Source organism: Monopterus albus, unplaced genomic scaffold, assembly GCF_001952655.1.
Source record: "Monopterus albus unplaced genomic scaffold, M_albus_1.0 scaffold66.1, whole genome shotgun sequence".
Classification (NCBI taxonomy): Eukaryota; Metazoa; Chordata; class Actinopteri; order Synbranchiformes; family Synbranchidae; genus Monopterus; species Monopterus albus.
Genome location: NW_018127946.1, coordinates 2,092,603 through 2,107,362, shown reverse-complemented (window position 1 = coordinate 2,107,362; position 14,760 = coordinate 2,092,603). Strand labels below are relative to the sequence as shown.

The 14,760-nt window shown below is 39.8% G+C and overlaps 1 protein-coding gene across 1 annotated transcript in view; it reads right to left on the bottom strand.

The window, feature by feature from the left end:
* Nucleotides 1–1,053: 1,053 nt before the first annotated feature.
* Nucleotides 1,054–14,760, bottom strand: part of col6a1 (collagen, type VI, alpha 1) — a 20,689-nt gene continuing 6,982 nt past the window's right edge. The window contains exons 20-34 of the mRNA XM_020604536.1: nt 13,913–13,975; nt 12,840–12,902; nt 12,665–12,715; nt 12,543–12,578; nt 12,337–12,399; nt 8,206–8,271; nt 6,576–6,611; nt 6,202–6,238; nt 6,027–6,035; nt 5,776–5,909; nt 5,284–5,390; nt 3,926–4,112; nt 3,649–3,820; nt 3,497–3,526; nt 1,054–3,193 (exon numbers count right to left, since the gene is read on the bottom strand). Of these exons, the coding sequence (XP_020460192.1) occupies nt 2,589–3,193; nt 3,497–3,526; nt 3,649–3,820; nt 3,926–4,112; nt 5,284–5,390; nt 5,776–5,909; nt 6,027–6,035; nt 6,202–6,238; nt 6,576–6,611; nt 8,206–8,271; nt 12,337–12,399; nt 12,543–12,578; nt 12,665–12,715; nt 12,840–12,902; nt 13,913–13,975 (1,659 nt within the window). The 3' untranslated portion in view covers nt 1,054–2,588. The remainder of the gene's footprint in view (nt 3,194–3,496; nt 3,527–3,648; nt 3,821–3,925; nt 4,113–5,283; nt 5,391–5,775; nt 5,910–6,026; nt 6,036–6,201; nt 6,239–6,575; nt 6,612–8,205; nt 8,272–12,336; nt 12,400–12,542; nt 12,579–12,664; nt 12,716–12,839; nt 12,903–13,912; nt 13,976–14,760) is intronic.

The window sequence follows — 14,760 nt, the reverse complement described above, 5'->3', positions numbered from 1 at the left end:
TGATACACCCCTGACCTCTGACAGAGGGACTGATTCTTCTTCTGCCCTTCTTTAATGGCATGTCAAAGGTCAGACTCGGGTGCAGCATAACAGCCCTGGAACTGGTAGATATTCACTGTGTTGCTTCTTGCTGACACAGCGGTTTTGACTTGTGTGTCTTCGCTGTCACTCTGTTGCACTCAAAGATGAGACAGAATTAGTGTTTGGTTAAAAGAAAATTCTGCTTTTATTTACAACTTGGATATTAATTTAATAATGTTGTACATGTTGCCATGTAGTTAATAGCTGTGATTAGAGAACATAAAGCACCTTTACATGCTCACACTGACAATGCTAACATGCTGCTGTTTAGCAGGTCATGATGACCATGGTCGCCATCTTAGTTTAGCCTGCTAATTCATCCCATAGTAGCCGAGACATTTCACTGTGATCCAGTAGTGTTAGCCTGCTTGGGAATACATCAGGGGGTGGCCAAAGTCAGTCAGATTTATCTTCTGGGGATCATGAATGAATTAATGCACAAGGTTTTTTGTCCAGTAGTTTCTTGAGATATTTCAATCTTGAGACAAAAGTGTGCACATGAACTGACATTGTTATCCAGTGTTGCCATATAGATAGCCTGTTGTTACATAACACTTCCTATAGTGCTGGTATGAGTAGATGTGTGCTCTTAAAGGTTTTTGTTAATCACATAAAATAATGACAAGTAGGAAAATGTTTCGACTGCTCTCTGCATGCTTACATGCTCCCAACAATAATACCACAACACTGATGTTCATCAGGTACAGTGATGTGCACCACCATCTTAGTTTAATGTGATAGCTTGCTAACATTTGTTAACTAGTACAAAGTTGTCCTACACCAAAGAAAATTAAAATTACAATATTTACTGATTCTGGTATAAAAATCAGGGGATCACCGACATTTGAGGGGTCATAGTTAAACATGCAGTGCTCGAGTTTCATAAAGAAAATATCTATGTTAAAAGAGGATTTGTAGAGGAGTATTTATGCATGTATACATGGAAATATATATTTTTAAATTGGTTTACAGTTTGCATGTCTGTTTTGTCTGTGTGTCAGTATGGACAAAAGTGAGTCGAGACACTCTAGTGTAGCAACCTTTATTGAAGGAGCTCTTATAACGCTACTGAAGATGTGTATCCTCAGGTAGAAAAAATCTTCTTTAACAACATGGGTAGAGGCTGATACACTGAGACTAATAGCACCACAGATAATAGCAACAGTACAGTGACTCTGGGCCACCGATGACAACAAAATCCCGGGTGTGGACTTTACAAACAAGAGGATCTAAAAGGTGTGTGTGTTTTCTGTGAGTGTGTTGGTGTGAGAGACTCTTAGTGTGAGTCCCATTAGGTTTTCTTTCCAGCCTTCAACCAGGACAGATGTTTTCCTTTACCTCACAAATGGAGTACAAAGGTGTGTGTGTGTGTGTGTTTGACAGAGGTCTAAGGAACAGGTTTCTGTCATTCTGACATTTGATCCAGAGGTCCCTGCACATCTGTTTATGGAGCAATTGCCCAAAGCTACACATAAACATTTTTAAAAATCACATCAGGTAAACGATGTACACACATAGGTCCCCACACACACATGCTGATACACACTCTGACAGAATACATATGTTGAGTTCAGCTGTCATGCCCACATTAGTACCAGGTGCTTATGGGTTTTGTTTGATGTCACATCCTGTTTGCCCTGTCGGTTTGGTGATCTAATCGGGCTTTCAAGTGATGTCGGATGGGAGTTTCACCAAGTTGGGAATACATAATCAATTTTACAGCTGACTTTTCCAATATGCATTACATTGGCACTAAAAAAAAGTTGACTGGCCAATCATGAGACACAGCAGGCACCCACCCCAGATTTTGTATTTGTAAGTGTTTGATTCACAGCTTTCATGGGTTAATTTGTGTTCTTATGGTGTGCACATCCGACACCACTTGAAAAAGTGGTAAGAACTACAAACATGAGTCCACATATGACCCTAAACAATCCATCAGATGGCAGGAGTTCCAGTCCTGGTGAGACAAGAGTGTAGCCTTGATGTGCATTAGTTAGCTGAAGTAGTGATACAGGAATCCTGAGTTGTAAATCAGCCCAATGCTTATGAACACTAGAAACAAGTTTCACTGTGGCCATTTCTGATGGCGTTCCAGGACTGAAGTGGCTCCTTTTGAAATGGGATTTTATCACCCTGAACTGTTCCTCCCAGGCAGAAATAACTTCCAACTGTACACTGTCATGACAAGCTCTAAATTCTAAAATAGTTTAGCACCAGCACTTCAGTTATGGGATAACGAATGAAGCATAGTAGGTGGTGGAATTTGTACACAGGCTGATATGGTCAACGCGGGAGGCTCAGCTCAGGGTAAAAAAGTCCCATGGACATTTCAAGAAAATATTTCCATTTATCTGCCACACAATCATTTGTCGTTTTGTGACACTTTTTCTTTTTCTTTATTACAAAGTATTTGAACACAGTGTATGGTAAATGTGTGAGACTGAATATTTATAATGGGACTAAAAATCTAAAGCATGTTGGTCCTGTTGTTTGAAGCCCTACATTTAAGGCATGGACACCCTGCGGGAGACGGTTTGGTAGAAGACCCCGCGAAGCAGGGATGGGTAGTCTGAGACACGGAACAGGTGGCGCTGGGCATAGGTCATGTTGTCCGGCCGCCCCTTGCTTACCAGTGTGCGCAGGTTGACCTCATTGACCTGGTTGCCAACAGCGATGACAAAGAGCTCCACACCAGCATCCGCCACCTCGCGTACACGCTTCTCCAGCACAGGCTGGGTGACAGCCTGAGACCTGCCATCAGAGAACAGCACCAGCTTCTTGGTGCCTCCCGATGCATCCCCACGGCCACGTAAAGTTGTAATGGCAAACTGCATGGCCTCTAACACATTGGTGCCATCATTCTGGAAGGCTGCCTCTTCAATGCGTTGAGACAGCAGGGTCAAATTGGTAGTCAGCCCCTGCTCCAGGTTGGCGTTTCGACTGTACTGGGCCGCACCCACTCTGACCGTGGCACCTCTCTGTTTCTCTGCAGTCAGGAAACGATCGGCCATGTGGCGGACAAAGGCCTTGCTTATCTCAAAGTTCTTCTGGCCTACGCTGGCCGAGCTGTCCATCATCATCAAAATATCAGCACCTGCCCTGAAAGATACTGCAGCACACACACGCATGGTACAAGACATATAATCAGTAGTTGTTTCCAGTGGCTCTGTACATGACAGACTAGATAGATAAAAAGGTGCAACACAGTTGAAACAGCATTTATACATTTTCAATTCACTTGTACATATTATGGTTTTAAAATATATTCAGTTGTTTTTTTTTTCTGTGCAATATGGACAAAATGTCACCCTAAGTCAACAGCAGTAAGGTAAGGTAAACTTTAGACAGAGCAAACCAGTACATCCAGCAGTGAAACAAAGAACATAATAAAAAAGAAAAAAAAAAGACTTACTGGGACATTTGTAGTCTGGGCATTTCTTAGCTATACAAGAGAACAACAGGGGTTAAGTGAGATTTTTTAGAGTTGGTACAAAATTCAGTTGATGGAAATGACCAACAGTGTTTGTTTGCTTGTGTGCAGTTACTGTATCTGTATGTGTTTACCTTGACAAATTGTGGATGTGAGGTTCTGCAGGAAGGCGTCATTCAGCAGCTCAGCAAAGTTCTCCAGGACTAAGGAAATGCCGGGTTTGGGGTCACTCTTACAGGCTAGGTCTCCAATCTGCTCTGGGTTGGGCTCACGGCCAGAGTAGTCCTTCACTCCTAAACCAACCACCTGGAGATGACCAAAGAGGTTCTTAGGTTAGCTGGTCCTTCATTATTTTAGTTACAGAGCATGACACGGACCTTTACAATGTCTGTCTAGGTGTGTTGTACTCACGTTTAGGTTTTGACCACAGAGTACATTGAGGGGAACTCTGTCCCTGGTAATATCAGAGCGTCCATCAGTGAGAACGAGAACGACTCGGTTCTCTTTCTTCATCAGCTTAATTGTTCTGGTCAGAGCAAAATCAAGGGCCTCGCCTGTGTATGTGGCCTCAGCCAGCCAGCGCAAGCCTCTCACTGCCCTGCAAACACACACACAAGCACACAGAGAAAATTGATGACAAAAAAAATGACATAAAACTGTCCAACATAAGCAATTAGGCTTGTTTACTGCCTTGTCCAGAATGAAATGAGACAGTTGATATTATTGTCCGCTGATATTAATGTATACTATACGTATATTGTAGGTCTGCATTATGTTCACAGTATGGCTTAGAGCAAAGCCTTGGAGCAGAATTTAACTGTTAACCATAGTAAATGATAAAATATGTGTACAAGTTTGAAAAGACTCAAATTTACATGTAGGATCTGGTTAGCTAGCAGACATATCACCACTCCATACAAGAGATAGCTCCAGTATGCTGGTTAAATTCAAAAATGGATCTTATTTGTTATAGGATTAAGGTTAACCCCACTAGACCCAAAAAAGAAAGCGGGGTACATATGACACTTGATTTCCCAGCATAGAAAATAGGAAAACAGCTACAGTAGCATGGCTCTTTTCAAAGTAACACACCTAAAGTAACAGCATCTCTAAAGCACTAGCACTAGCACATACATATAAATACTTAGCCTACCTACTCCAAAACATTAAATTTTTCAGTTTCCATACACATTAAATAAACTAGGTATGTAAATAGTTAATTTGTAGATGTGTTAATAGGCATACAGCCTACATTTGAACTTTAGGACAGCAGAGCTAGCAGTTGTACTCTGCTTTCAGTCTTTATGCTAATTAAACTAATCACCACCTAGTCCAGCTTTACTCTTGGAGAGAAAGAAAATATGTGTTTTCCCTCTGCTTTCAGTCTTTATGCTAATTAAACCAATCACCACCTAGTCCAGCTCTACTCTTGGAGAGAAAGAAAATGTGAAACAGTTCTTTTAAACTACGATGACACCCAGCTCCAGAGATGTTGGAAAGTTCGGCTAAACGCTTTTGCCTCGCTATGCTAGGCTGAACTTGGAGAGGACTACGAATTTACTGCAAACACAGTGGATTTTCTTCCAAATACTTTCTGACATATGTAGAATGGAGATATTTTCAAAGTGGGTGTAGTTTGGTGAGGATGTAACTAATGAAACCAAACCTCAGTAGCAGTGGTAATACTGAATCATCATGAATCACCATTACACTACACACTCAGAGAGCAAGCCACAGGCGAGATTCTAGGCGCATGCATGTGAACTCACTCTTTAAAATCGTGGAGGTTGTTAGTGTTGAAACCCAGTCGGACAATTTCTTGGGCTTTCGATCCACTGTACTGGACTACACTCACCCCAGATTCATTAGCTGCAAACTGGAAAGAAAAACAACGCATGGTGACTGTGCTTTTGGTCTGTGTGTGCTGTGTCTACGAGCATGTGTTTTTTTGTGTCAACATCCCACCCATCCTGACTAATTATATCCAAACTGGAAGAGCAAAGTCATTGCAGGGACATAAAAGCAAAGTCCAAAACCATAGACAATATCTTTCATTCACACTTTATATTTTTAGGTCCATTCTCAAGGCAAACATTTTCTAACATCTCTGAAAAACAGTTTTCACTGCATTGTTGGCATTATTTTGAATAAACAGTCCATAAAGGTTAAATGTTGGTTACCCTACAGAAGTTAGACAAAGACTGATGAATATGAAATACAGTTTAGTCAAAGGTCAAAACCTGTTGAGAGGAGGATGTTACCTTGACGTGCTGATCTTTGATCAGTCTGTCTATGACAGTGATGATAAAGTCTTTGGCAAGGCGAAAGTTTTCTTCACCGATACTCTCTGAGCTGTCCACAATGAACGCCAGGTCTAGAGGAGCACACTTACACTCTGAAGACAGAGAAAGCACACACACAAACAATTTCACAAACGATCACACTAGCCATAGAATAAACTGTAGGAAATAATTATAATAATGACTCTATCTTAGACTGGGCACAAACTTACCACAACAAGCTGCCAAGTGATTAGAAAAGGACAGAAAAAAATGTTAATTGATGGTGCATAAAAAATGTAACACAACGTGACCAGCTAATCAGGCCCTGAGTTAAAAAGGGCAAAGTGTTTAACATAGAGTACATGTGGTTTCTCTCCTGTGTGTGTGTGTGTGTGTATAACTTACAGCAGAGCTTCATGATGATATCCAGAATTTCACATTCCTGAAGAGAGAGGTTGATATTACAGGCTGGTAATGCATTACTAAATTGCATTATATAACATTCAAATACAACATTCATCTAGGGTCTAGACTGGTTCTTTTAGCTGCTTCTAAAGAAAACATGACAATAGTAACATTTTACTTAGAAGACTGGTCAGTTATGTGTTTTTGTGTTCAGCAAATTGGGTTTGTGGCTTGGAATGAGCCTGTTTCAGGTTCAAAACCAGCACGGACTTTAAGGGGAACTAAGCCAATGGAGTTAAGCCATCCAGTCCTGCAGCTAAAATGAGGGTGAGGATTCACATTAAATGAACTGCTTCACTGTTTTTAATACTCACATCAGTTCCTGGTGGTCCAGGAGGCCCAGGAGGTCCCTGAAAAGAAGAACTGGAGACTGAGTGATTCATCTCCCTGATAGATGTTTGTGTTTATCTGTTTGGAAAAAAAAAAACCTGCCCAAAATACAGTTTATCTGGTCTGACGTTAAGATGACAGAGACTCCCGGAAAAGTTTTTTTAAAATCTGGGATATAAAAATTGGTGATTTGTTTGGAAAACCATTACTTCTTTGACTGCAAACCAGAACCCACATCCACACCCACACATTTGTGTGCACTGCTGACTTTCTGCAACGTGTGAGTCTCCCACAGGTTAATTGCCACAGCATTGTGTTTTTTCACTTGCTTGCATTGAAACCATCTGTTTTGTTTTAACAAACATTGCCCTCAGTTTAGGAACATTTTTGCTGTGACATGGACGCCCGAGTCGCGTAACACATAAACAAGAAAGAAAAGAGAGGGAGCGGAAGGGAGAGCTAGATTTTTATTGCAGACAGACAAACCCAGGAACACACGATGGAAACTGTTCATAATTAAATGTGCAGCAAAGACAAAAGCCAGAGGAGAAGCAGAAAGAAGAAGGAGGAACACGAGGAAGAGAAACAAACTGGTAAAGTGTGAATGGGCAGTTATACACAGTGTCATATCTGGATCAAACATTGTTAATTTTTTGCACAATAATTGACTGGGGAATTACCTTTCCTCAGTGTGTGGTTTTGGTGTTATGTTGACTGGTGGGATTAGCTAAGCTTAGCTCAGTAACTTCCTCCTCCTTCCTTAAACTAGGAGTGATCTTCTATAAATTTCTTTTTGGCAGCAACCCCCACCCCAAAAGCAGCAATGAACTGATCCTAATAACTAGTAGCACATGTCTAGCCAAAGTCTGTTAAAGCTGATGCCGACTGTTCAAATCAATTAAAAACATATCAATTAGTCATAGCATGATAGTAGGTAACATGTTCCTTTAGAGGTATTGTAGTTCATTTTACTTACTGCCCCGGTGCTGTAAATACTTACATCAAATGTATAAAGGTATCACATGTATGAATCCACAGCTGAAAAGAGTTCCTGGCAAATCCACTGTTTACTTATGTTACAGTAGTATCTGCTAAAAAGTGTATTTGTTAACTGTTTTTAAATATTTACATCTTCAGTAGTAACAAGTGAGCTTGGGGCAAAGTGGCATAGACAGGCTGAAGAGCTGGAGTGAATTAGCTGGCATTATGACAAGCCTTATTCTTTAAATTAGTGCAAATTCTAGGCATTACATGATTGCTTACTACTCTTGTTCCTGCCACTGTGGCTGTGTATGATCTGACATTTGATGTAATCTTACTGAGTGAAATGAGTAGATTTTAAAATGTGTAAATTACTTAAAATGCCATTTTCAATTGCGCTAACCTAGACTGAGTTTCAACATAATTTCAAACCAAGGCCATTTCCCACTTTAGGTTTTTAGGAGAAATCTAAATGACCACAAAACTACGTATGAATACGTAGGGTCTACTTTGCATGTATGGACGCGGACAGTAGTCACTCCAGTGTCTCAACTTACATACACATGCAGACAAACCAATAGACACACGTGCACACACACATCAACACATGTCCTGGCTCCATGGTATTCTTACCAGTTGACCCTCGGGTCCTCTGTGACCTTTGGCCCCTTTAGGTCCTGGAGGTCCAAGGTCATTGTTCTGTGAAAAGAAAAAATTATACAGAGATTAAGAGAGAGGTCCAAACCTGTACATACTTCTTTTTTTAATATATATATTTTTTCAGACTATAGGATGAAAACATGTTATAATGACAGACACAACTAGTGTTTTACAGAGTTAACTACTTGCAATGCAATTTGTTTAGGATGTGTTCAGCTCTTTGCACTAAATATGGCATGAATATGGTTTAAAACTGATATCCAAATAAGTGTTGGCTACTGAAATAAATTATTAAAAACATGGGAAAGTAACTGTTTTAGAGTAATAGATCCAGAAGAATAAAGTAAACCTACCCTGTCTAAATAAAGGTTAAAAAAAGACACAAAGAAAGGTTTACTGCCAAATAAGGTGGTGCTAATCCAAATGAAATAGTATGTGATTAAAGGTGCCGGAAAAGCCATTCCAGTAGTTTAGTCTGAATGACATAAATGAATGAATGAAAACTTCTGCATCTGATTAAATGTGTGGGTGTGTAGACCTAAAACGACACCTGCTCTGACAATTTGACATAAATAGAAAAAAGCTTTGTTGGTGACATAAAGGTGGCACCCAGATGCTTCACTTTTGTTTTTGGTAAGATATTACCAGACATGTTCTAGGCACAGGGTTACATTTGAAAAATTAGAGGAGAGTCAATCATGAATCCACTTTCATCTCTATTGAGATGAAGAAAGTTTTCACCCACTTAAAAAGTGGTTAAACACTTATCTTATAGAAATAATCTGGACTATATGCAATAGCAATGCAAATGTGGGTGTCATCAGCATTTCCATGAAATTTACAAAGGACACTATGAAATAGTGGCATTTACAGTGAGAAAAGTAATGGTCCTAACAAGGAGCCTTGGGGTACTCCCAGTGAAAAGATTGTGACCCTGAGAGAATTGTTTATATACAGTATGACAATGTGTCTTAAGATATTCATAAAGAATTATGTAAACGGTAGTTTAAGCAGTTAAGTAATCAGGCTCCCAAAGGAGTTTAAGTGATTTTAACAGTAGAGACTCAACATTAACTACATTAACTACAATTATTTGGTTGTTTACTTTGCTGATTAAGAGGGAACTTCAGTCATTTCTTTATTTCAGCTGATCCAAAGGCCTACAAACCTCCAAAATGTGATAAAGTCCTTTCATCTACACTTTAACTTATTTTTACTTTGGACCTTTACTTGCACCTAAGTAAAACTTTCCATCACTATTTAACAATATTTTGTTCCACAAAGACTTTTCAGAAGAAGTGTCATAACTGAACACTTCCAACAGGTTCAGTCATTCCAAGAAAAGCCACTAAATCCCTGTTAAATCTTAACAGCAGCCAGGTCCGGTCCTCTCTGGCCAACTATCTGCCACGCCAGTGCAGCTGCAGGAACAGAGAGTGGTCAGTGCTCCGGCAGCTGCTGCACTCTGAACCACAACTTATTGCTGTGAGATTATAAACCATACTACACAAGTGGGAACAATAAAGAGCATAACACTGTAAATCGATTTAGGAAATAGTCCCATGTTTAAATTCCATGTTCCCACAGATACTGTTACATGCTTTAAAGAAATGTGGGCAGTTCTGTTTAAGGAAGACAGCTCAGCAGTTTCAGAACATTTCCAAATAATGTAAAATTGCACGTTTTTTGGATAATGATGTTATGCTCCAGATTCAGCTTTGAAAACAGCTTGCAAATACATGCAGATTCAAGGTTAGGGTCAATTTTAAGAAAGTAATCAAGTACAATAGTAAACCTTTAAACACGCTCACTTTTGTAAAAAGCTGCATGTAGTCTCTCCATTATAAACACATTGTGTAAAAAATGTGACTCCTCAATCCTAAAGACCATTTATAGGCAAACTGTAACCTTTATCTCTCAGATATACTCTGAGTACTCACATAAATACTGCAGCTCAGCATGCCAGACAGAAATGAAATGCACTGAGGGCAAAGGGCCAGGCCGACAGTATAAAGTGACAAGTGATCACAACAAATCTTTTCTGCTCTTTGATCTGACACACACCAGCAGAACTGCACTTCTGCTACACAACCATCTACCAACAGTGGACAGATATGAAAGAGAGGGAGAGGAACAGAGAACAGGTAATACCAACCATCTGGCTGTTAACACATGCATAGTGAACACTGAATTAGAACACGCACACATACACGAGTTTCCAGTTGCTGCACATTCTCAACTTTAAACACTGATGCAAAGAACATGGGCCACGTCATCCACAGGTACACACAAATGTCCTATTTAAAAGCCAGCCAGATGTGACTGTTTGTTGTGCCTTGTCCAATATGTATATGTTATCATTCCAAAGCACATTAGCTAAAAAGCTAAAAAAGGTCAAAGGCCCTGTCTCCACCTTTATCTTCTTTGGCTCATCTATCTCATCCTGTCCCCTCTGGCCAGAGAAAGTCCGGGCAACAAAGTACATATCTCTACAGTGTGAAAGTATTTAAACAATTTAAAGTAGAAATTCAATTTTTCAAAAATCACAGTGAAACCAGTGACTAGATTCTCTGAAAATGTTGATAACCAGTTTGATGTCTCACAATTCAAGTCAAATTGATTCCACTGTACTATCTAAAATAATGAAAGACAAAAAAAAATTGTGGAAACAAAGCAGTGACTTTTCAGAACAAAAAAAGACAGATAAATGTGTCTGGGGATACGTGGAATCAAAAGGATTCATTTTTTCCACCGAGACAGACAAAAATTTTTAAAGGATCTGGTCATAGAACAGGGAACATTAGGAGACAGCAGTTCAAAATTTAAGGAAATATGCTTATTCACTTTCATGCTGTTTGTTGCAGTAGATGAGAAAACTGGTCCAATCTCTCTGTGCTAAGCTAACCAGCTGCTGGCTGCAGCCATGTATGTAGGTGAGAGTGACATCAATGTACATCAAGACATAAGCACATGTCTAGAAAATGTAAGAGTGGAGCTCATTAGAGCACTGTTTGGCTGATTTTACATGTTTTAGCCCATTTACCTTACATTTCTGCCGACTATTTTCCAAAGCATGCCACAAGTTTTGTAGACTGTGGCATGATGTTAATTATTTCTATTTCAGTGAAGCAACAAAGAAGTAATTTTTACAATAAGATTTTGTGAAGATCACAAAACCTTTTCTTTTGAACTGGCTTGGCATGTTTTGAGTCTGTGATGTGGCACTTTGTAATCACGCAGTTCATCAACGCAGCTATAGAATCAATTACAGAGGTTGTGAGATGTTTCCCGGCTGCTGCTGTCACTACTCAGGTACAAACAACAAATGGACAAAGTAAACACTGGGGTGAAGGGGTGAATTATACTGTACTTCTGCAACTAATCCTTCCCTGTGTTACAGTACCACAAAGTCTTGATCGGTGGTAAACTGAGAGCTTACCAAGTACAACTCCTCTAGAAGACAACAGTTCAGGGGGCTTAGACGAAACCATAATACAAACGTGCAGAAATGTTTATGTCACGAAACATGAACTCTGTAAATACAATCTTTTCCGTGTAAACACAACTAATGGGGGTTAAAGTGTTAAAAATTATACCATATATGAACACGAATGACCACACATAGGTACAGTTGTCAAACACACACACATGCAGACACCAAAAAAGTAACGCAGTCCCTTCATTATTGCTACTCATTTCCTGGTATCCCTGACAACGACATCTACACACAGCTGCATCAGCTCAAAGCTCTTTACCCCAGTGACACACACATAAAATTGCTCAGCTCTACTTAAGAAAGCATTTCCAGCTGCAGAACAGAAGGAGAGCAGTGAGAACAAGATTGATAGACAGCAAAAAAAAATATAACAAAGTATGTCAAGGGCTAATGCGGACAAACAAAATAAAAGACAAAAAATAATAGAAGAAACATATGATTAATTATAATATATTAATTATAAATATTAAAAGAGAGCAATAAAAAGAAATGAAAATAGGCCATGTGACTCACATCCTCTCTGCACACTCTGCCAAAAGGGGACGGAAGAGAGATAAAACGAGGTCATGAGTGAAACGAACTTTAAACAGAGACAGAGACAAACTCACATCAGGGCCTGGATCCCCAGGCTCTCCATCATCTCCTTTGGGTCCAGGGGTTCCCTTGCCACCCTGAATGTCACCAAGCAAATGTTAGAGGTCACAGGGGCATGTGAGTATGACAACTGCTTTTTAGCAGAGAGCATCAGGTTTATAACAAGTCACAGCAACAACCCGATTCTCAAGTTAAAAAGAAAACTTGATCGATAACCTACCGGCTCACCAGGATCACCACGGGGGCCAGGATAACCCTAAAAAGAGACAAATGTTCAGAATCTACAAATTTAACATTGGCAAAGTGTCTAAAAAATGACATGCATTAAATAGTAACACATACCTGGAAACCAGGACAACCTGCAGTGCCATTCCCTGGAACACCATCCCCTCCCTGGAAATAAGACAGAAAAATACTTAGAGATCTATCTACACACAGAGAAACATCTACATACTGTATGCAAGCCTCATGACAGAGCTTATCATGGATGACAAGCATCTGTCTCTCCCACACTCACCCTCTCGCCTATCTGGCCTCTGTCTCCTGGAGCTCCTTTGATTCCTCTTGGTCCTTTGGGTCCCTGGAAGCCAAAAGCAACTACATGATTAGAAACATATGAAATGTAACGTGTGTGTCTGGACACAGTGTGACAGTGGGTGTTAATGAAAACACTAAAACACTTGACGTGGAAGAGAAGGACTTTTAACTGCATATGTACTGTAACAATCAGTAACTGCAGTCTGTTACAACTTCTGTCTAGCTGATTATCTAGATTTGGTGCTGATGAATGTACAGTCAGAGTAATGTCTAGTAATAGTGTTAATAAACATTATTTATGTTAATCACAGTTTTCCGATTGCACTTGATCTTGTTAACCACACAATTTTGATGAATTCTGGAGCTACACTGGTGGGGTCACAGTGCAGTGTTGGAGCTGCTGTGTTTTAGGCTTGATTGTCTCAAAGCCCCTGAGAACGTAACTTCCTGTCTTTAGTAATATTCATGACTTAAATAAGAACCAGCTACTGTTAAAAAAGACAAACATGTTTATGGGTGATTTCCTAGGTGTCATGATCCTGCCCCGCTGGCTTCCTGTCCCCAGCTCACCCTGACTCTCAGGCACACGCCGCTCCCTGACACTAGGAGTTTAACACTTGGTTTCAAAAGCTTCTATAACATTAAACAATCAAGAAATTATTAATACATTTAAAAATCTTTTTATATTATTTAAGACTCTAGCTAACATTTAGCTAATCTGTGTGGATGGGTGTAGCTGATCAGATTTGATTAACAGTGACCAGCCAAATCACCGTCATCTGATTCAAACATTACTAAACCCCTACTGGTGCATAAAGGTAGGTGACATTTTTACAAGTTTTACACCTGGCCACTGGAAACTAGTGAGAAAGGGTCAGACAAAAACACAAAGAGAAAAATCTCATATAAAATATTCAAAAACTGTTCTAACTTTGGCAGATAATTGTGCGTTAACATTGGATCCTATAATAGTAAGAAGCTGATTGAGTATGTTTTCAAGGCATTTTGGCATATGTGTGCTTATCAATATTTGTGTGCATCTGTTGGACTCACCTCTGGTCCAATTGGGCCCTCATCTCCTCTGTAGCCAGGAGGCCCGGGCTTACCAGCCTCACCCTGGAAAACAACAATATGATTAATGAGACTGTGTTAGAACAAGTCTCCAAATAAAACAACCACATGAAGATAACACTGGCACTGTTAAGACTTATTCCCTCAGTTTGTAACATGTTAATGCAACACTCCAACACTTCAGCAGAACCACTTGTCTTAGCTTACACTAGAAAAAAATATCAATATTAATTTCATCTTTGTTCGTTAATGGAAGCTAGGTAGTCTAGCTTAGCACAAAGACTGGATGCATGAGGAAACAGTTGCCAAAGTCTGAAAAAAAATGAGAAAATACTTCTAAGCCTCTAAAGCTGTCTGATTTATTACACTGCATCTTGTTACATTTGTCACATCATTTATATACATAGCAAACAAGGCGCAGGAATTTACATTATAGAAGGAGCTGAAGTTGGAATTAGCCGATTTTCTGGCAGACCACAGCTGTTGTACGGCAGCACCTCAGCCCTGCCCAAAGTTACCCTCTTTACAAAATGTCGGAATGTATTGTGATAGGGAGTAAGAGAGTTTTGGCTAACTGTTTCCAGTCTCTGCTAAATTATGCTAAAACATAGCTGGATTTGTCCATGCACAGAGCATTACTGCTCCTCTCGTCTGACACGTCACTTATTCCATGTTTTCTGTACTGTTCGGTTGCTCACTATTCATTTAGCCAAAAGCACAAAGGTGCCATTGAAAGTTGGGACATCACAGAGGTTACCACAACTAATACTTGTGATGTATTATTACTATTACACAGCTAGGTGGTTTATGAAGAAACCCATTCTGAGGCT